Source organism: Hipposideros armiger, unplaced genomic scaffold (assembly GCF_001890085.2).
Source record: "Hipposideros armiger isolate ML-2016 unplaced genomic scaffold, ASM189008v1 scaffold_814, whole genome shotgun sequence".
Taxonomy (NCBI): Eukaryota; Metazoa; Chordata; class Mammalia; order Chiroptera; family Hipposideridae; genus Hipposideros; species Hipposideros armiger.
Window position 1 is genome coordinate 420,848 of NW_017732164.1, and position 21,815 is coordinate 442,662.

A 21,815-nucleotide genomic window follows, 5' to 3' on the forward strand; every position below is an offset into this window, starting at 1 on the left:
TTCTGTGACAGTCTGGGTCTATCTCACACACATGGTGCAGTTGTCACAGTTCATATTCTGTGACAGTCTGGGTCTATCTCACATGTGTACAGTACAGTTGTCACAGACTTGTTCAGGCTCGGCTGTGCTCTCTAAGTCCTGCCATGTTGATGTGTGCCATCTAGCACACCCCTCAGTCAGGAGTTAGGCAAAGGCATGTATGGATGATTCGATCTCAGACAGTCCTCCAGGCCTTCGCTAGGCTGGTCTGGGTCCACCCCGCATGAGTTGTTCAGAAATTAAGTTGAGACTTGTGTAAGCTCATGCACAAAGAAATGGGGAGATAGTTTCTCTGGCTCTTTTCTGAGGTCTCCCATACTCCAGCCCACAGGGGGCCACGTTCCCTGGTTCTCTGGATGGAGAGACAGGAACACTATGGGATATTAGTCATCTATGCCATCGTGCCACCCCCTGACAGAAGCCTGCCTGAAGGGAAATCCAGGAGACAGAAAAAACAGAAAACTACCCCAAAGAGGGTCACTTCTCCAGGTACTGACTCTTCTCCACAATCCACCTGTTTTTGTTTATTTCTCAGAGTTCATGGATAGTTGATTTGTGTATTTTGTACAGTGTTTTAGTTGTAATCAGAAGGAGGAATGGACTTTAGTCAGTTTACACCCCCAGAGCAGAAGTGAAACTCAACATTCTTTCTTATTATGAAACCCTATTAAAATAGTCCTCTTCAGCTAACTTCTAGATTTAGAAATAGATGAAATGTGTTACTTCTCCTGTGCCCAATCCTCCCCAGTTTACCTGTGCACCCATCATCACCACTAGGAACCTGGGCAGGGGCATAAGTAGGACCTGTGTCCCCCTGGAGCCCTCTGCAGGAAAGAGAGATCAGCATGAGTCACACAGCTCCTCTGGATAAAGAGGAAAGGGGTGGGTCGGCCTGACTCCTGTCACAATTGGGCAGAGGATACTGAAAAGTCCCCGTGACCATCCACTGTGCCGAGGGGAGGCACAAGCACGCCCGATTCTCAAGAAGTCAAGTACGAAGTTAAGGTGCCCTTTGGGTCCTTCTACCAGATGCACTACTCTTCCCTGGTGATTTTTCCTTTTTCATGATATCCTAGCTTATTTTCAAACTGTCCCCATCAAAATTTGACCCAAGTAAAAAAACTCTGATTTTAAAACCTCTAATACATATTGAAAGTTCTTACATGTTTAGCAGCTGATACATTCAGCTATTTTCACAAACATCTGGAATACATGATAACTGGAATTATTTGAATTGAACTTGAAGGACACCATCATTTCCAGAGACTGTCAGAGCTAGGTCTGAAAAGGACTATCAAAATTGATAAAGAGTTTGTTATAAATCTTTTTTGCTATAAACGTCTAAAAATAAAAGTGTGTGTGTGCCTTTTCCCCAGAATGACGTGTGTATCACTAACAATCCCATTTGTGTTTGCGAGGCAGCTGCTCCTCAGACACTCAGCTACAAGAGGAAGTAACATTTAAATGACCCTCATGTTTATGTGCCTGGTAAACTTCTTATGGTGCTCCCTCACTCTGAAATCAGAAATCCACTTAAAAGCATCTCTAGTGTAAAAACAAATCTTATCTATGTTTATATTCCATGAAGTAGAAATATTAGAAGTGACTCGAATAATTACTGAAAAACACCAAATCAAAAGAATAAAATAAAATGGATTTTTGTTGAGTGTTTTTCATAGTGATAGTGCTGTGTTTTCCTGTGTTTTCTTTTGGTTAGTTTTCGTTTTTTTAAGGCAAGAGGAATGAACTGTAAGTGCATTTGAACTTGTAAACAGAGTTCCTGGTGGTCACTCTCTGGCCCCCAACCCCAGGGCAGCGTGTAGGCAACTTTGCTCTCTATCAGCACATTTTAAGTTAATTTTCCCAGTAAATGAACATTTTTTTCACTCACGTTATGTTATTTCTCAGTTGATCTTAACATTTCTCAAGACAGCTGAGAATAGAAGAGATATATGACTTTTATGTTATAGGGCCTAGGGCTTGAGCAACAGCGGTTCGATGCCCAGCCCCGAGCTGAGCTACCGCTAAGCTGCCAATAGGTAGCAGGATGGCTCAGCTAAAAAAATAAAAAATAAAAATTTAAAAATTTAAAAATTAAATTAAATTAAATTAGTTAACAACTGCAAAATGCTTTGGAAATTTATGTGGCAATTTATAGGGCCTAGGGCTTATGAATAAAGGGAACTTATACCCAAAAGTCACACGAGAAAGTGATGGATTGCCAAGGGGAATTTGCAAGCCTGCAGTGAAGTCTGATTTGGAATTTGGTTGAGTTATTCACTATTCACGTGAAATTATTACATGCAACCTACAAATTAGAGCCTTTAGTCTACCTATTATTAGTGCTGTTATTATTTTCAGTGACAGTCTTGGCACAGCTAAAGATGTCCCACTGGCAGAGACACAAATAAATCCAGACAAGCCTCCTGGACACCCAAAGAAGAGAATGAATACAAAGCATGGACACACCCACACAGAGAACTCATTGTTTAGGAGCCAAGAAATCACCAAATCTTTTTAAGTCCACCAAGAAATAGCAAAATTATCTCTTTTACTCAGTTCAAGATTCTGATAAAAATATTCTCACAAGAAGCCTTCTTAGATGAACCACTCTCCACAGCACCTGTGGCAATTATTATGAATGACACGTGGTTTGATTTCTAAGTATCAGTATTTTGTAAATGTGAGATCCTCATAAACCCACATTCCACGTGGCTCGGTCCCATCCTTGCCTGTATTTGTCTGACACATAAGAGAATGTATTGAGTGAGCTCTGAGTGCCGGGCACTGTCAGGCTGGGGATGCAACAGTGGCCAGCAAGGACATACATGCTGGCCCCTGGGGCTTTCTATTCTGGTGATGGGAGACAAACGAATTGACATATACATACAACACACACACATGCACATGCTTACACACACAAAGCATATTTATGGCTTTATTATAATATGAAACAGATGATAATCTGTTGCAAGAGAAGGAAAGCAGGGTAAGAAGCAAACAAGTGATAGGAAGCCCTTTCCACAGGCCTGGGAGGCCCCACAGATGCACACTTGAGGACACTTGGCAGAGCTGCACCAGCCACCAGGTGGCAGTGACAAGTAAATGCACATTCACACAGCAAGGGGCCATGGGGCTGGGCTCAGTGAGCAAGGGGGCATGCAGTGGGAGTGATGCCAGTGGGGGAGTCGGGGGAGGGGGGAGGGGGAGTGGGGGCAGCAGGTCACTCCAGCCTCTAAGCTAGGGGGCTCTGCATCTTACTCATTCATTCCAGTACAACAGCATGCTGCTGTCAGAACACCAAACGCTACTATTCTTGCCAAAGCCTGCAAGGAAATGCACGGTGTTTGCAACAACAGAGGGACATCTGCTGTTCAGGTTTCCCACAAAGATCTAAGAGGCCCTGGAGGCCCAACTTTTCAATATCACGAAGCATAGTGGAAGCACTGTCTCATTCACGATTCTCAAACTGGCTGGGAAGCCACTAAATCCACAACCGTCCCAGAGCCCTAAGACAGCCAATGACTCTTGTTTTATTCTTAGGGTTATAGATAAATATGGGCTTAAATATGTTTCTTAAAATATTTAAGCTAATAACTAAGAGAATACAAATATTATCTATAACTTCAAAACACTGGGAAAACAAACACAAAAAAATTTTAACAATAAGCTACTTCAATAGAGGAGAAGAGGAAATACCAAGAAAACACAACAGTACATCAAATATACTGGTTTATCATAGATCAAAAATACACAACAGGGCCGGCCGAGTGGCGTGATGGTTAAGAACTGGCTTGGGACACCAGAGGGCCCCGGTTTGGATCCCACATATGAGGGCCAGTGACACTGCCCTCTACAGCTAAGATGCTGAACAACAGCTCAACTTGGAGCTGGGCTGCTGTGAGTGTCGACGGCGACGGCATAGGCTGCAGCCCCTGCTGCAGTGGGTTGCCATGGGCTACCGTGTGTAGTCAGCAGCCAGCTTGAGCGGCCAGCAGCCACAGTGAGCGGCCGTCCAGAAGCCGGCGACTGATCTGCCTCGCCCGGGAAGAGCGCAATGATGGTGCCAACTTGGGCCAGTGAAGCAACGTCCTCCACAACTAGACTGAAGAACAAAACGACAGCAACTTGTCTGCCCTTCCCCCAATTCCCCAGCGCTGTTCCCATTACCCAACTCCCCAATAAAAATCTTTTTAAAAAAATAAATAAGTGAACGGGCCATTTCAGGAGACATCAGTCCAGACAAAATAGCACAGACCCTTCTCCTGCTTATCTTTGCTAAGCACAGCTATGAACCCTGAAAAAAATCTAATAAGAGGAACATGAGCTGGTCCAGGGCCTCGGGGCAGCACTGCAGCATGGTGTTTTCTAGAGCCAGTGCGTCCCAGCCCCCAACACGGCAAGAGGAGGCAGCCAGGTGGGCTTGTTCCTGCCCTGGGAGGGATGGGTGCCTCTGTGACTATCTGCACCTAGGTGACTATGGCTTCCTTGCCGAGACAGGTGCCAGAGAGGCACTCTCCTCCCCTGCTGACAAACAGTGGTGGCGGGCAGACCCTGCAGAGGGGCCTCCACACAGCTCGGGGCTCAGGTCTTTCTGACAGCAGGCCTGACACAGCCTGCCCTGCCGAGGCGTAGCAGGGGCAGCCATGGGGCACCAGTAGGGGCACCTTACCACAGCACTTAGAGCTAGGGGAGCGTTTCGAGACCCCACAGGAAGGGGGTCCCATTATAACAAACACTCAGCCTAGATGGGGGCTGTCCCAGGGATGCCTGAGTCCAGCAGCTTCCCTGGATGGGGGACAACCACCATCGCTGGCGGAGGAGAAAGCGAAGCTTCCTCCCATGGACGGGCCATGATGTGGGGACATAGTGTGTCCAAAGGCCCTGACTGAATGGGGTGTGCAAGGATCCAGGCAGCCAGCTCCCCAGTAGACTCCGCGCAGGGTCTGCTCTCCCCATGCCCATGGTGACAGACCACCCAGTGGCCGGTCCGGCCCCAGGGCACACACAGTCACCTGCCAGGCTTCTGCTCACCCAGCAGTAGCCTGCAGAGCTGGCGTCACCCACCCGGGCCTCAGGGACCCTCTGAGAGCACCATGGGCACACTGCCCCAGGCTGTGAGGCCAGGTGACATGGACATCCTTGGTGGCTTCTCAACATCACACAGCAAGGAAGGAGGACAAAGGGGAGGATGGCCCTGAGAGAGCCCATGTGTGTCACTGGTGCTCCCTGGACCTCCTCTGTCCAGGTGGCTGCTGTGAGCAGAAGGGATTCACGCAGAAGGGCCTTGGCACAGCACACGCACTGAGCGCTGGCCTCACTGTCAGCACACTCCCCCTGCACTTAGTCCACCGAGCAGCTGCTCCCTGAACCCCAGCCTGTCAGTCAGCCAGCCTGTCTTTCCTGCTGGCACAGAGGACACACAGCTGTCACCATGGGAGCGACGCGGTGCCTTCACAAAGCCCAAGGTCTCCTTCCTCTCCTGGCACCATGAGCCATGCTCTTCCACGTCTTGACTAAAGCCTCCAGGACTCACGCATTCCCCCGACCTGCTCAGATTCCACTGCGCTCAGGTCCTGGTTATGAAGACTCAGGTGTGCAGGAAAGACTGAGCCAAAGACTGGCGTGGTGTCCAGCCCCAGCCGCTCACTACAATGTGCATCTATTACTGAGTGGGAACCCCTGAGAAACCTGCTTCCCCAGTCCTTGGTATACCACCCCTGCCCTGTCCCCACCCGCACCGCTGCCCGCCCCCAGGAGCCAGGGGTCCAGCATGGCCCAGCAGGGATGCAGACCCAAGCTCGTGTCCCTTGGAATGGCCCAAGGGTCTGGAAGCCCCAGGTACTGATTGAAAACTGGGAAACTACTGGCACTTGCATTACTCTGGGCCACTCTTATGCTCAGGGATTAATCTTTAATATTTGGGGAACATTTCTCACATATAACAACGTGTCTTTTCATTCTAGAGGAATTTTAAGTTGATATTTCATTTGACAGTATCAGGAAACCCTTTTTCTTTTCCCCTAGAATTACAAGCAGCACAGAAACTCTCCCATTTGCAAGAAATTGGTCTCAGCCTCTGACAAGGGGATCTGTAGAACGATGGATGTACTTTGCCAGCTGCCTGGCACAAAAACATTGCTTTTAACACAATGCCTTTGGATATGCTTAAACTCTCGTCTTTCCCTTCATTCGTCTTTGGTGTGGATCAAAGTCACAGCTCATGTTCTCATTTCCTTCAGATCATTTCCTTCCCTTTCCTCCTGGAGTCTGGAGTGACAGCAATGACACCACTGGTGGGCGTCGTGCAGGCTCACGCTCAGGGCTTCACTACCCACAGGCCCTAAGCTGAGGAAGCCCAGGACCCAGTGGGGGCCCAGGCCGGGGAGGCAGAGGCTCTGCTCTGCATGCTGGCGCAGTCTCCTGGGAGCAGCCAAGAGGGAACCCTCAGCCCGTGTGACATAAAGTCTGGGGACCTTTCCAGGAAATGCTTCAGAAGCACTTGAAACATGAGGAACAGGATTCATGGGCAACCCAGAAGCAATACAAGTTCCAGGAGCTGTGCTACGGGGTCGCTGTGGGAGGATGAATGGCCCAAGTGCTGAGGCTGCATACCCTCAGGTCCTGGGGGAGGTGGCTGCTGTCTCCGCATGCCTGTGGGGCCCCAGGTGGGACAGAGACCGGAGGAAGTAAGGGAAGCTGCGGGAAAGTGTCTCCTGATCATTGGAGCACAGGACAAGGGAGTATCAAGTCCCTTCTACTGCCATGGGACCCCACCCACGGGGACATCACAGTGCCGTCACCCACCCTGTCTGTACTGTGGAGTCCGCTGGGGTCGGACACTGTGACACTGCTCGGACCTCTGCATGTTTGGCCTGCGGCCGCCCTACTCAACCTGTTCATTGTCTGATAGTGGTTTCCTTTTAGAAGTTGGTAATGCCAGTAGCTGAGGACAAGGACAGTAACGGATCAAACTGCCTGACTTCCAAAATTTCTTCCCCCAAAAGTAAAGAAACAAGAAGGGGAAATACACCCTATACACAACCATGCTTTCCCCACAACCTGAAGACAGAGAACACCAAAAGTGCAAGATAACCATGAATAAAGAGAGAACATAGCACCAAACCTAGCCCGCTAGCTCCCCTCTCCCAGGAGGCAGAGAGGGGGCAGGAGGACCCAGGGCGTTGGGGCAGGATCATGGGGGGGCAACTCTGGACACGGGTCCCAGCCAGGCTCCACAATGGGCAGGAGGCTGGTGTGGCCCTCCTGGGGACACCCGGCTGCAGGAGGTAGGGGCAGGGGAGGGGAGAAGCTGCTTTTGGCAACTGACTGGTTAAGGTGAAAAGCAGGAAAGGAGGCAGAGTGGGGCCTGCAAGTCAAAAGCATGCAAATTTGCTCTGCCAACAGAAGAGGGCGCCATTAAACAGAAATTGTTTTTAAAAACAAGCAAACCCAATAGCATTAAATTTACGAGAAAAAGTGAAGTCATGCATACATAGCCAGCAAGAAAACATCAGGAACTGAAATTTCACATATATCAACTGAGGAAAATTCCCTTCCGAAAACATCCATGAAGTAGAATAAAACTGCATGTCCACATTTCAAACAGAATTAAAGATGCTCGAGAAGGCTTCTAGAAACACAAACACCCAGTGTAAAATCAGAAATTCAAAAACAGAACACAGAAAAGGACAAATAGATACAGACAATGCACTTGACAAAATGCAATATGCATTTCTGATAAAAAAAATTCACAACAAATTAGGAATATATTGGAACCATATCAACCTGATAAAGAGCCTCCAGCTAGCATTATATGTAAAGATTAAAAACTGAACACGTTTCCCCTAAGACCATGAGCAAGTTGTGGATGTTTGTGCTATTCAACAATGAACTGGAGGTTCTAGCCAATGAGACAAAAAAAGAAAGAAAGAAAGAGAAGAAAAATCAGGAAAGTGGTTGGGGGACAGAGAATGTGAGCTGGTTAAAGGCATCCAGATCAGAAAAAGGAAGACTAAGTAAAGACTAAAATGTCTTTATTTGCAGATGACATAAAAGAAAATTCGAGGGCCGGCCGAGTGGCTCAGTTGGTTAAGAGTTAGCTTAAGAGCATGAGCTCTGAGCAACAGGGCTGCTGGTTCGATTCCCACATGGGCTGAGCTGCCGCTGAGCTGCCAATAGGTGGCAGAATGGCTCAGCTGGTGAAAGCACATGCTCCTAACAAGACTGCCTGTTCGATGGTGGGCTACACTGGCCCGCAACTAAAGACTGAACTTGGCACCTTGAGCTGAGTTGCCACGTGGATGGCTCAGTGGATAGAGCGTGTGCCCTTAACAACAGGCTGCTGGTTCGACTCCTGCATGGGATGGTGGCTACGCCCACCCACAACTAAGATTGTAACACAGCACCTTGAGCTTAGAGGCCACGAGCTGCCGATGGGCAGCCAGATGGCGACTGGTGCCCTCCACAACTAAGATTGAAGAACAATAACTTGGCTGGTCCCCCTCCCCAATTCCCCAATACTGTCCCCTTCCCCACCCCCCACCCCCAAAAAAATAAAATTCTAAGGAATCCAAAAAGAACTGATAGACTAATTAATGAGTTCAGCAAGGTCACAACACCAATATAAAAAATTAATGGTATTCTATATAATGGCAATGTACATTTAGAATATAAAATAAAAAAACAATTGGGTTCAAAATACCATCAAAAAGAACAAAACACACAGTTAGAAATGTAGCATAAGAAATGCAAAACTTGTACAAAATTTTTTTAATTACCCTTCAAAACACACCACTAAGAAAATGAAAAGAAAGCCAAAGACTGGGAGAAAATATTTGCAAATCATAAAACTGATGAAGGATTTGTATCCAGGATATATAAAGAACTCTCATAACTCAATAAAAAGGCAAACAACCCGAACAAAAAAATGGTGAAAATATCTTAATAAAAATTCACCAAAGGAGATACAGAAATGGCCAATCACCGAAAAGATGCTAAGCATCAAAATGACATACTACTTCATACCTACCAGAGTGTCTATAATCAAAAAGGAGGCAACAGGTAACAGTGAGAACACAGGGAAACTGGGATCCTATTATCTTGCTGGTGGGCATGTGACATGGTACAGCCACTGTGGAAAACATTTTGGCCATTTCTTAAGAAGCTAACCTTATGATAAGACCTAGCATCTACCCAAAAGAAATGAAAATAGACACAGTCATATATTCACACAAAGATGCATACTCCAATGTACACAGATGTTTATAATAGCAATATTCATAATACCCCAAATTGGAAGCAGTGCTGACAAATGTGTAAATAAAACATAGAGCATCCATATAGCAGAATTCTCTTCAGCAGTAAAACACATGAGCTAAAAACACACACTAGGATACAGAGACTTCAACATCAGGATTCTAATTTTAAAAACCAGATAGAAAACATGACACGGTATGGTTCCTTTTAGATGAAAAGTACAGGAAAGGTAAATCAGTCAACACAAAGAACACTAGTGATGCCTGCGGGTGGAGTTGAAGCTAGAATTGACTGTAAATGGCATGAGGAAGGCTTGGGGGATGGCGGAAAGGTTCTAAGTTTACTAGAATTTTAGGATATATAAATAATATCTCAATAAAGTTGTTTTTAAAATTCCAGTGTTTACCCTCCCCCTATCAACCCAAAGTGAAGTATAAAATTGAGGAAAATATGCCAAAACCCCAGATGACACAGCAGATTATAGCTGGAGTAAACGTAACTAGGGCAGAGACTTTCAAAAGCCAGTCATGTAAGCAGTAACCAGAATGTTCCCCTTTGCATTCTCTGCATTCAGTTGGGAAAGGAGAGGTGACGTTCCTGAGTAGGGAACTGAGAACACAGAATAGAACTCAAGACTCCCTGACAGACTGGGAGAGCCCACACGAGTCACTTGGTTACAGCTACACACTCCATTGTGAGTGAAGACATAGGTTTGAAAGATTCAAAGGACCTGTCTTAAAAACAATTAGAAAAAAATAGCGTCAAGGTTTTAACCCAGAGAGGAATTAAAAACAAATGGTCTGTCACCAGCAAGTTAAGGCAATTAATGTGAGACATTTAACGTGCATGAGGAGCTCCGGTGGGGAGCAGTGTTTTCCTACATCAGTAAAACTTGGTATTTGAGAACACAAGTTCATAAATCAAATCTCAAGATTAAAAAGTACCGTGAATAATTTTGTAACAACTACAACTAAAACAATACGTATTATTCACTTGTTTCTCTGAGGTAGAATTTTCCATGAAAATATAGAATATTTAGTTAAGTATTACACAAAATTAAGTTGGTTGTCAAGATAATATTACCCTGTAAACTTGCTGTAACAAGTCATTTTGCTCCAAACCCAACATAGAGCAAATTGTATTTTATAGCAAATGAATTTAGAACAAGTTCACAAACCCCAAAGATAACTCAAGAAAAAAGCAACAGCAGCCAAGTAAACAATTTTATCAGAAATAGTTAGGTGGCTGAGATAAAAGCTGGTTTAACTTAAAATAGTCTAAGTACAACCTCCATCATTTTCCACTCAGTGAATATGTGAAAAAACACTTTCTTGGGATGGCCAGTTAGCTCAGGTGGTTAGAGTGCAGTGCTCATAACACCAAAGTTGCCGGTTCGATTCCCACATGGGCCACTGAGCTGCATCCTCTACAACTAGAGTGAAACAACTACTTGGCTTGGAGCTGCTGGGTCCTGGAAAAACACACTCTTCCCCAACAAAATTTTCTTTAAAAAAGAAAAAAAACACTTTCTTCATTCACTAAATAAAACATGAAATATAAAAACTAGCTAAAAGATCACATTGAAAAATTCTAAAGTCTTACCTCCATCAGAACAAAGAGTGCTGCAAAGAACAGAAGTGTTGCCCATTCTACTCGGTGTAGAATTATCTCGAAATCATGGATATCAGCTAAAATTAGCAACCAGATGGCACCCAGAATAGCAATCCACCCTGGGAAATATATAAATGCACATACAGATATAGTTCAATTGTTAACACACTAATTAGTTTTTCTTCTTCTGGTTGCTTTTTTCTTTATTGAGGATAACTCATTCTACAAACTGAACGTATTTAAAATGTACAACTTATATTTTAGTGTATACCCACATGACACCAACACTACAGGCAAGATAATGAACTTCAACATCCCAGTGACACCAATGAACAGATCTTGCATACAGAAAATCAACAGCATAACAGCAGTCTTAAATGATACGTTAGACCAAATGGATTTAATTGATATTTTTAGAGCATTTCACCCCAAAGCGGCAGAATACATATTCATTTGAAGTGCACAAGAAACATTTTCCAAGACAGACCACATGTTAGGCTACAAAACAAGTTTCAATAAATTTAAGAAGACTGAAATCATGTCAAGTGTCTTCTCCAACCACAATGACAAGAAACTTGAAATCAATTACAAAAAAAAAAAACCCCTGAAAAACACACTAACACATGGAGGCTGAATACCATGCTACTAAATAATGAATAGTCAACAATGAGATCAAGGAAGAAATCAAAAGGGACCTTGAGACAAACAAAAATGAAAACACAATGCCCCAAATCTATGGGACACAGTAAAAGCAGTTCTAAGAGGGAAATTTATAGCAATGTAAGCCTACCGAGAGAAACAAGCAAAAATCTCAAATAAACAATCTAACCTTACCTAAAAGAACTAGAAAAAGAACAGCAAACAAAGCCCAAAGTGAGTAGAAGGAAGGTTAAGCTAAAGATCAGAGCAGAGGGCCAGCCGGTTGGCACAGTTGGTTAGAGTGTGAGCTCTGAGCAACAGGGTCGCTGGTTCAATTCCCACATGGGCCAGTGAGCTGTGCCTGAGCTGAGCTGCCTCTGAGCTGGTGAGAGCGCGTGCTCTTAGCATCAAGGTTGCCAGTTCGACTCCCACACAGGATGGTGGGCTATGCCCACCCGCAACTAGATTGAAAGTAGCAACTGGACTTGGAGCTGAGCTGCGACCTCCACAACTAAGATTGAAAGACAACAACTTGACTTGGAGCTGATGGGTCCTGGAAAAACCCAATGTTCCCCTTCCCCAACTCCCCAACACTGTTCCCTTCCCCAATTCCCCAATTAAAACAAAAATCTAAAAAAAAAAAAAAGATCAGAGCAGAAATAAACAAAATAGAGTAAAAAAAAATACAAAAGATCAACAAAACCAAGAACTGGTTCTTTGAAAAGATAAATAAAATTGATAAACCTTTAACCAAACTCATCAAGAAAAAAAGAAAGAGGACCCAAATAAAATGAGAAATGAAAAAGGAGTGACAAGTGACACCATAGAAATAAAAAGTATTGTTAGAAAATACTATGAACAATTATATGCCAACAAATTGGACAATCAAAAAGAAATGTATTAATTCCTAGAAACATAGTCTTCCAAGACTTAATCAAAAAGAAACAGAAAATCTACACTGACCAATTGCTACCAATTAAATCAAATCAGTAATTAAAAAAAAAATCCCAACAAACAAAAATCCTGGACCAGATGGTTTCACAGGTGAATTTTACCAAACATTCAAAGAAGAATAAACACCTGGCCTTCTCAAACACTTTCAAAAAATTCAAGAGGATGGAAGCCTTCCAAGTTCATTTTATGAAGCCACCACTACCCTGACTCCAAGAATAGACAAAGACATTACAAAAAAAGAAAATCATAGGTCAGTATCCCTGATGAACATAGATGTAGAAATCCTCAACAAAATATTAGCAAACAGAATTAAGCAATACATTAAAAAGATCATACACCACAATCAAGTGGTATTTATTCTGGATGGTTCAATATCCACAAATCAATTAACATGATACATCACATAAACAAAATAAGGATAAAAATCATATGATCCTATCAAATAGATGCAGAAAAAGTGTTTGACAAAATCCAGCATCCACTAATGATAAAAACCCTCAGCAAAGTGAGAATAGAGGGAACCTTGATAGAATAGAGGCCATACCAGGGTGCCACAAAAATGTATACAAGGGGACACTCTGGTCAATGTTGCTCAAGCAGTAGTTCGCCATAATCAGAAGTGCCTGCAAGCTGATGGGAACCACTTTGAGCACCTCTCGTAATTGCAGAAGTCAAACGTGACGTGTATTCATCTTTTGTTATTGCTATATATTAAGTATTACAATTTTAATACAGTTTTCCTTTCTTAAAATGTGTACACATTTTTTTGGGCACCCCCTGTGTATGATAAACCTACAGCTAACATCATACTCAAAGGTGAAAAGCTAAAAGCGCTCTCCTTAAGATCAGAAACAAGACAGGATGTCCACTTTCACCACTTTTATTCAACATAGTATTAGAAGTCCTAGCCACAGCAGTCAGACAAGAAAAAGAAATAAAAGCATCCAAACTGGAAAGAAAGAAGTAAAACCTGTTATTATTTGCAGATGACATGATACTATATAGAGAAAACCTTAAGGATTCCACATAAAAACTATCAGAGCTGATAAATAAATTCAGTAAAGTAGCAGGATACAAAATTAGTATTCAGAAATCAGTTACATTTTTATATACCAATAATGAACTATCAGAAAAAGAAATTAAGAAAATAATCCCATTTACATCAGGAAATAAAATACCTAGGAATAAATTTAACCAAGGAGGTATAAGACCTGTACTTGGAAAATTATAAAACACTGAAGAAATAAATTGAACAAGATAGAAATAAATGGATGCATAGACCATGCTCATGGATAGGAAGAATTATGGCTAAAATGACCATACTACCCAAAGCAATATACAGATTCAATTCAATCCCTATCAAAATACCAATGGCATTTTTCACAGAACTAGAACAAGTAATCCTAAAATTTATATGAAACCATAAAAAAACCCGAACAGCCAAAGCAATCCTGAGAAAGAAGAACAAAGATGGAGGTATCACACAACCTGATACCAAATTATACCACAAGGCTATAGTAATCAAAACAGCATGGTATTGGCAAAAAAAAACAGACATATAGATCAGTGAACAGAATAGACAAGCCAGAATAAACCCACCCCTATATGGTCACTTAATCTACGACAAAGGAAGCAAGAATATGCAATGGGACAAAGACAGTCTATTCAGTAAATGGTGTTGGGAAAACTGGACAGATACATGCAAAACAATGAAACTGGACCAATTCTTATACCACATACAAAAATAAACTCAAAATGGATTAAAGACTTAAATGAAATGTAGGACCTAAAACCATAAAACTCCTAAAAGAAAACATAGGCAGTAAATTCTTACACTGCGACTTAAACACAGGGTTTGTGACAGTGGGCAATGAGAACGCAGTAGTGAAAGCAAGAGACCAGAAACTGAGGGGAGGAGATGGGAGGAGGGGGTTCTGCTGGCGGGGAGACTGGGGCACCCTCAGATAAGGAGAGGGGACTGTGTGGACCTCTTGTAATTCTGCAGCCCTTTCACAGTCTGTCGTCTAATAGGCAGGTTGAGTTGCACAGACTCAGGATTGTGGCTCTGCTGATGTCACTTCCTGTCTCTTCTGGGAGTGCTTCTCAGGGAACAGTTTAAAGATGTGGTTATCGACAGAGATGATAATATCTATTCTATTCCATGTCCCTTCTGATGTTAAACCCTGGAGGGGCTTACACTGCAAGGGCTGGAAATGCATCCCTCCCTCTGCCCCTCCTCTCTCCTCCCCTCCCCTTCCCCCAGAAAAAAAAAACAGGGGGTAGTGCAGAAAGACACCCCTTTTCCTGCACCCCTGCCCTCACTGACCCCTCCCCAGTGTGGGGGAACAAGCTTTGAAACCTTCCCTTCCTGCCTGTGGTGTCAAGTGCAAAGCCCAGCAACAGAGCCCAGCAGCAGTGAGACTCACCTAGATCCAGGTGAATTCCAGGAAAAAATGAATTGAGAAAGAACATGAAGATAACAAACCCCAGCACCGTGAGGCATTTGGCAAGCAGGATCCGGTCCGATATCCTGTGCTGTGAGAGAGGAAAACAACCTTCTCATTCCTGCCACGTGTCCTCCATCCTGCGTGACCTGAATCACTACAGATTTCTCTTTATGGTGAAAAATAGAACTACTTGAACTTGAAAGGAGGTAATAAGGAAATGTGTTACTAGGAAAACCCTACAGATTTGAGAGTAGAGCACCCAAAATCCTTATGAAAAATAAACACTAAATTCACTATGCGGTGCAATCCTTTTATTAACACCTGGCTAAATACCTCTTCAATATGACAGTGTTAGGCTGTTCCCAGCCCCACTACCAGCATCAGGTGACATGCCAGCAGAGCCACTGGGAGATGACATGTAACCCAGGGACCTGAGTTTGAAGACATGTGCATTTCCACAGGTGCTGTGTGCTCATCGCCTTTTGCTCCCACTTTGCCTCCCATGTGCAAATCCTAGCTCACAATGGTGCTGAGGTTGACACGTTCTTGCAATATCATGTATCCTGGGTTCCTTCATGTACCTCTCATGGGGACTGTGGGGACCCCGGGAGGCACTTAGCACTCCCCTGATGGGATGACACCACGGGAGCCTGTCCTGGTCCTCGGTGAGGGGAGGAGGAGCCGGAAGACACAGTGCTGTGTGTGTGGACTGTGGACCTGCACCACAGAGAAAGACAGAGCGAGGGCCCCTGAGGGTGCTGTGCTCCGAGGGCCATGGCTGTACAGACTGGGCGGAGAACGTAGTCCACACACATATGTCGATGGGCACCAGGTCGTCCTGCCCCCAGACTCCTGTGGGGTCCTGCTCCACAGTGTGAACTGGCAACCTTGTGTGTCCTCTCCCAAGTGGGGTCCCACCGACACATCTGTCTATGTCTGTCTAGTGTTAGAATTAGACACATGTAGACAGGTAAGACTCTTAGTGGCAACCCAAGACACTGCCAAGCTCCTCGCACCTCTCCCCATCCTTGTCCACCAAATTCAGGGTCTCTTCCCTACCTCACAGCCAGAGCAACAGTCTAGCAAGGCGGGCAGGGTCTGTGTAAGCCTGGGGCCCAGAAAGTATCACAGCCACACTCTTCTTCTCTAACCCTGAGCATCCAAAGGGACAGAGCTTGGGAACAGGTACCACAGCCCAACCCCCCCAAGAACACACTACCCGCCAGGACTCCAACGCTGAAGTTCCGTTCAGCCAGGGACCAAATGGTCTCATCATAATTAGAGAGCAGGTCTTCAGCCTCTCTCTAGGAAAGAAACTGCACGGATTTAAACTTCACAAAAACCCAAATGAGTCCTCACAGATTCTGAGCAAGCTCCTCTTGGCCAGGGGAGGGGCACTATTTGTCCTCAGGTGGGTTGAGGACATCTATGGACGTGGGAAGATGAGTGAAATCACTCAAAATGAGCTGTCACTCCAGAAGTCAGTAAATAGGACACCCCCACCCCATGTCTGTCCCTAAAGCTGTAGTCCAAAAAATGAAAGCCACGGACCTTCTTTTCAGGCACTGGGAGCCATAGGCACCCACATTAGCAACAGGAAGTACCAACCTATCTTAAAAGGAATATGATGTATAACCTTTCGATTTGTGGACAAAACGAGCCACCATGTTGAAAAGTGTTTTTCCCATGAACTCCTGGAAATAACTTACAGCTACAGGAATAACAGGAGAGAAGGGTTTCCGTCACAGCTTCAGTGGCACAAAGGAAAGTCCTGAGAGGCAAGTCAGAAACCCTGAGAAAAGAGGCCACAATACGTACCTTCCTCTCCAGCTCCTGGATGTTGGTCTCCCAGTTCTTGTCTTCCTGTGAGATCTGTCTGAAATAAAAAAAGGGCAGACTTGTCTTTCTGGTGGCGTCAAGCCGTCAGGTCAGTGCGGGTGTCGGCAGAGTGCCCACTAGGGGACGCCTGGTGTGGCCGTGAGATGGGACTTGCCTGGTTGTGGCAGGTGGCTGGGGAGCTGGGTGGACTGGTTGGGAAGGATGCTTGCTCTGTGTTTCCAAAGAAAACCAACACATGAGCTGATGAAACGTCTGGTAAAGTATGAGGGAGCACAGGAAACGTCGGGGGAACACTGTCCTGTCTTCTCACCCTTCTCATCAGGGCTGCTATCAGCACACCACACAGCCAAGGGAAGGTGACCCAAAACAGTGCCCGTGAGAGGCTTAGCACAGCGTCTGGCACCCAAATGTACTCATTAGCATGCAGCTCCTGTCACTGCATCATGGTGGCAGGGCATGCTCTGAAGAACACTCATGTGACCTAACTTGATCTGTACATGGCTCGTGTTGGCACTAGGGGGCAGCAGGGGAGAGTGCCATGTGGGTACCTGTGGAAGGTGTGCAGCCGGCGGGCCAGCAGCTGCTGCAGCTCCAGCACCTTCCCCAGGAGCAGGCCGCGTACTGCCGTCTCCTCGCGGCTGGCGGGGCTGATGCGCTGGGCAGTCAGGCGCCACACATGTATCTCGTGCTTCAGTTCTGAGGGACAAGAGCATCAGCAGACACCCACAACCCCACCGCCTTCCAAGGACGGGAAGCACAGCCGCAAACGCACAGATAACCAAGGGTCAAACCACAGCAGGGGCTGCGGAGTGTCTGTGTCATCGTAACGGAACCAGGAGACAGAGCTGACTGTTCAAAGTCACACGGATGCGAAGTCATGCAATTTCACTTCCCTGGGCAAAGAATCAATTCTGGAATAGACATATCAGAGCCAGCACCCAATACCCTCTCCCTCCCAGAAAGTTACTCCCTAAAGCCAACAGTTCCGGTCATGCTTTCAGCCAAACCCAGACACTACCCAACCTTTGAGCAATTTCAGAAACACAGTGCAGTTCTCAGTGGGCCACACCTGGGGCTCCTCAGGAGGGCATGTGGTAAGAGCAGGACGTGGGGACGGCCCTTGCTCCCGATCAGGCCCCTGAGCTGAGTTCCTGTCTAGGAAAGGCCATGGGTGAGAGGGATGCAGACAACCTTAGGAAATGCTGAAATTAACAGGATGAGGCCAATTTTCACCCATCAGCAAATTCAGGCACCTTCTGATATAGAAGAGTAGAGAGAAATGATTGGCCAATTCATTGGCTTCTAAAATACTAAAACATTTTATGGAAGTTTCCATGTAAGCTCTATTGTACCATTAAAGGCGCCACATAAATCCCTCAAACTATCCACTGAAAGGATACAAAGAGGCACAGTATTTTCACCAATCACCTGTTATGTCCACTGCACCACACCAAGCACAGGAATTCAAGATGAAATTCAAAGACTGAACATTCTCAGGCAGGTCTGGCATTTGACAATGGCTCGGGGCAGAGGGGAGGTGGGGTGATTATCCATGCCTGTGTCGCAGCTTGTATGTGACAAGGAAAGCGCCACCTTTTCAGCCCCTCTATTCCGTGCACAAGTGGCGAGCACCCACCAGGTGGCAGACCTACTGCAAACACTGAGCGGCAACAATGAGCTGGGCGAAGAGACGCAGGCTGAGCATGGTCAGCCTCAGGAAAGACACAACTGCTAGCACACAGGGACACTGAAGCCATCCTGGCTAACACATGGTTTTCTCTAAGGGGTCAAACAAGGTGAGTGAGTGATGTGTTTTAATTAGGTACAAATTGATACTTTGTAGTTTACAAAAAGAAACTTGGGTATAATTCAAAAGTCTCTTCAGAGAATCAGATCCATAACTTCCTTCTAGAAAGTCTCACACCTCAATAAACAAGGTTTCCAGGTGGATTCTAGAATGTTCCTCTATACAGTTGAAACATATCCTAAGTCATTTTTCAAGCGCTCTCAGAGGCCTAAGCCAAATATTTCTGTTTTTTCAACATTATAGTTTAATTTATTTTTGTTATATGAGGAATACTTACATATTTTAGCAGACCAAATTAACTTGATGGGAATGCTTCCCAAGTTTGGCATTCATAAACACTAAAGTAAAATAAAATAATGAAATCTAATAGCCCATGTACCATGCATCTTTTTAATGAGCTATTTCCCTCCAACATAAAATGTATTGTTTTTAAAAAAGAAGTTTTCAGTACCTACATCAAGTCATTCTATATTGAAAAGAATGTCAAGCTTATTAACATGGTATTAACAAAAATATATTTTGATTTGTATTTCAGACTAAAAAAAACACCACAATGTTGAATCTCCCCCAAAAAACCACTATGATATTATGATAAAATAAAAAGAAAGAGCAGGAGGGGGAGAAAAATGAATGAACTCGCCTTCTGAAAAGCTAAGCACAAAACACCACTTGGGAGAAGTTCCAAGTTAGGAGTCTCAGGGGAAGATGCCCAGGCCATAAATCATGAAATTATACTTGTGGAATTATACTATTATAAGGTTCTTATACTTTACGTTAAGTGGTATAACATCGCTTGAAGTTGTGGCATAATTATACTAAAATCATAAAATACAATTAGAGCTAAAAATGTTATGGCAGAGAGAGGAAATAAATTGGAATAGTTTGAAATATTCAATTCAAAACTATGCATACAATGAGGGGAAAGAGAATGCAAAGAAAAGAAGGCACAAAAAGAAAGCAACAACATAATACACTTAAATTCAACCATATCACAAATCACATTAAATATGAATTATCTAAACACACCAATTAAAAGGCAAAGATTATCAGATTGGATAAAAAAACAAGACCCAACTATAAACTATTTGCAAGAAATTCAATTTAAATATAAAGAAATGAATATGTTAAAAGTAAAAGGATGGAAAAGGTAGACCACACTAATACTAGTCAAGAAAAAGTGGGAACTGCTACATTAACAACAAAATAGATTTCAGAGCAAGAATATGGCTATAAATAAGGAAGGTCATTTCCTAATGATATATCTTCAATAGGATATAACAACCCTAAATGTTTATGCACCCTAATAATAGAATTTTGAAATGTATAAAGCAAAAATCATAGAATTCCAAAGAGAAATAGACTAATCCACAATAATAATTAGAGATTTCTATATCGATCTCTCAGTGTTTGATAGAACAAGTAAACAGAAAATCAGCAAGAATATATTAGACTTGAAAAACATTATCAGCCAACTTGACCTAACTGACCATATAGACATAACCCCATCCAACAACAGCAGGATATTCTTTACTGGTGCACCCTGAACATTTACAAGATTGGACCACATTCTAGCCACAAAACAGGTTTTGATAAATTTAAAAGAATTCAAGTTTTACAAAAGTTATTCTCTGACCACTGTGGAATTCAATTAGGGGACCAACTGGATGGTGATGTGTGGTAACTAGACTTACAGTGGTGGGTACTATGTAGTAAGTGCAAATATAGAATTATAATGAAATATATGTAATCTTGAAACCAATTGTGTCACAATAAAAGGTAGTAATAAGTAAAATACCTTAACAAATACTAAAAAATAATAATGAAAGAATGTTATGAACAACTTTAGAATAAGTCTTTGCACAACTGAGATACAATAGACAAATTCCTTAAAACATGTAAATCACCAGTAATCACTCAAGAAGAAAAAGATAACCTTAATAGCCAGGCCTGTATCTATTAAGGAATTTTAATCATTCTAGTTAAAAACTTTCCCCCACATACACACAGAAAAAGAAGGAAGGAAGGAAGGAAGGAAGGAAGGAAGGAAGGAAGGAAGGAAGGAAAGAAGAGAGGGAGGGAGGAAGGAAACAAATCCAGGCCTTTAAATGCCCTTATAAACATTTAAGGGTAAAGTAGTAGCAATTCTATAACACCTCTTCCAAAAAACTGAAGAGGCAAGTATACATCTGTACTTGTCCTATGAAAACAGAAAAAAAAAAGACATAAGAAAGGAAACTACACACCAATATCCTCAGTGCGTATAGATATTAGCAAGGAGCTGACTCTGGTGGTTATTTGTACTTTTCACCAAGTAAGTCACATTTTCCTTCATTCTGAGCACTTGGCAGGCTAATGTGGCCTGGCCCCTATGACTGGTGGGACCTGGTGACAGATGGGGCAATGAACTGTGAGCGGAGGCATCCTGTGTCACACGAGGTTCTCTTTGCCTCAATGACCAGCAGCTCAGGGCTCTGAAAACTGATGATAAGCAGGGCACTGCCAGCCCCATGGCATTAAATCAAAGTGAGGGAGAGAACAGGCTTTGAGATTTCGGGGTAACTTTTCATGGTTACGGTGCAGGGTCCTAGGGCAGCAGGACCAAGCCTGCTCTGACAGACGCCCTGGGTGCCACTGCAGACCTGCTGAACCCAATCTCTGGGACAGGGCTTGGAAATCTGTAGTCTCAACCCCAAAATGGAGACCCCTATGCCCAACAGTGGCCCAGAGCAATCACCCTGGCTACGCAGCATGCTCTGTGCTGATTTACATCCTGGCTTGGCATTGCTGTAGGTTTCAGCATTATCTGGGTCCCAACTGTCCCCTCTTCAATAAATAATGTTGGGAAAATGGACAGCCACAAGTATGAAACAAGGCTGCTCTCTGATGCCACCCATAAAAGTGAACTCAAGTGGATTAGACTTGAATGGAAAACCTGAAACCATACAATAACAGAAGAAAACATAGGCTCTAAGCTTATGATTCTGGGTGTCAGAGGGTTTTTTGAACTTGACTCCAAAGGCAATGAAAACAAAAGCAAAAATAAATGAATGGGACTCCATCAAGCTCAAAAGCTTGTGCAAAGCAAAAGAAACCATCAACAAAACAAAGGGGCAACCAACCGAACAGGAGAAGATATTTGCAAATGATACTTCCAGTGAGGGGTTAATATCCAAAATATACAAAGAACTCATACAACTGAACAACAGCAACAACAAAAAAAA

The 21,815-nt window shown here is 43.9% G+C and overlaps 1 protein-coding gene across 1 annotated transcript in view; it reads right to left on the minus strand.

The window, feature by feature from the left end:
• OCA2 (OCA2 melanosomal transmembrane protein) overlaps nucleotides 1–21,815 on the minus strand; it is a 93,864-nt gene that overhangs the window by 27,776 nt on the left and 44,273 nt on the right. The window contains exons 16-19 of the mRNA XM_019628904.1: nucleotides 17,336–17,483; nucleotides 16,767–16,824; nucleotides 14,928–15,036; nucleotides 10,900–11,027 (exon numbers count right to left, since the gene is read on the minus strand). Coding sequence (XP_019484449.1) covers nucleotides 10,900–11,027; nucleotides 14,928–15,036; nucleotides 16,767–16,824; nucleotides 17,336–17,483 — 443 coding nt within the window. The remainder of the gene's footprint in view (nucleotides 1–10,899; nucleotides 11,028–14,927; nucleotides 15,037–16,766; nucleotides 16,825–17,335; nucleotides 17,484–21,815) is intronic.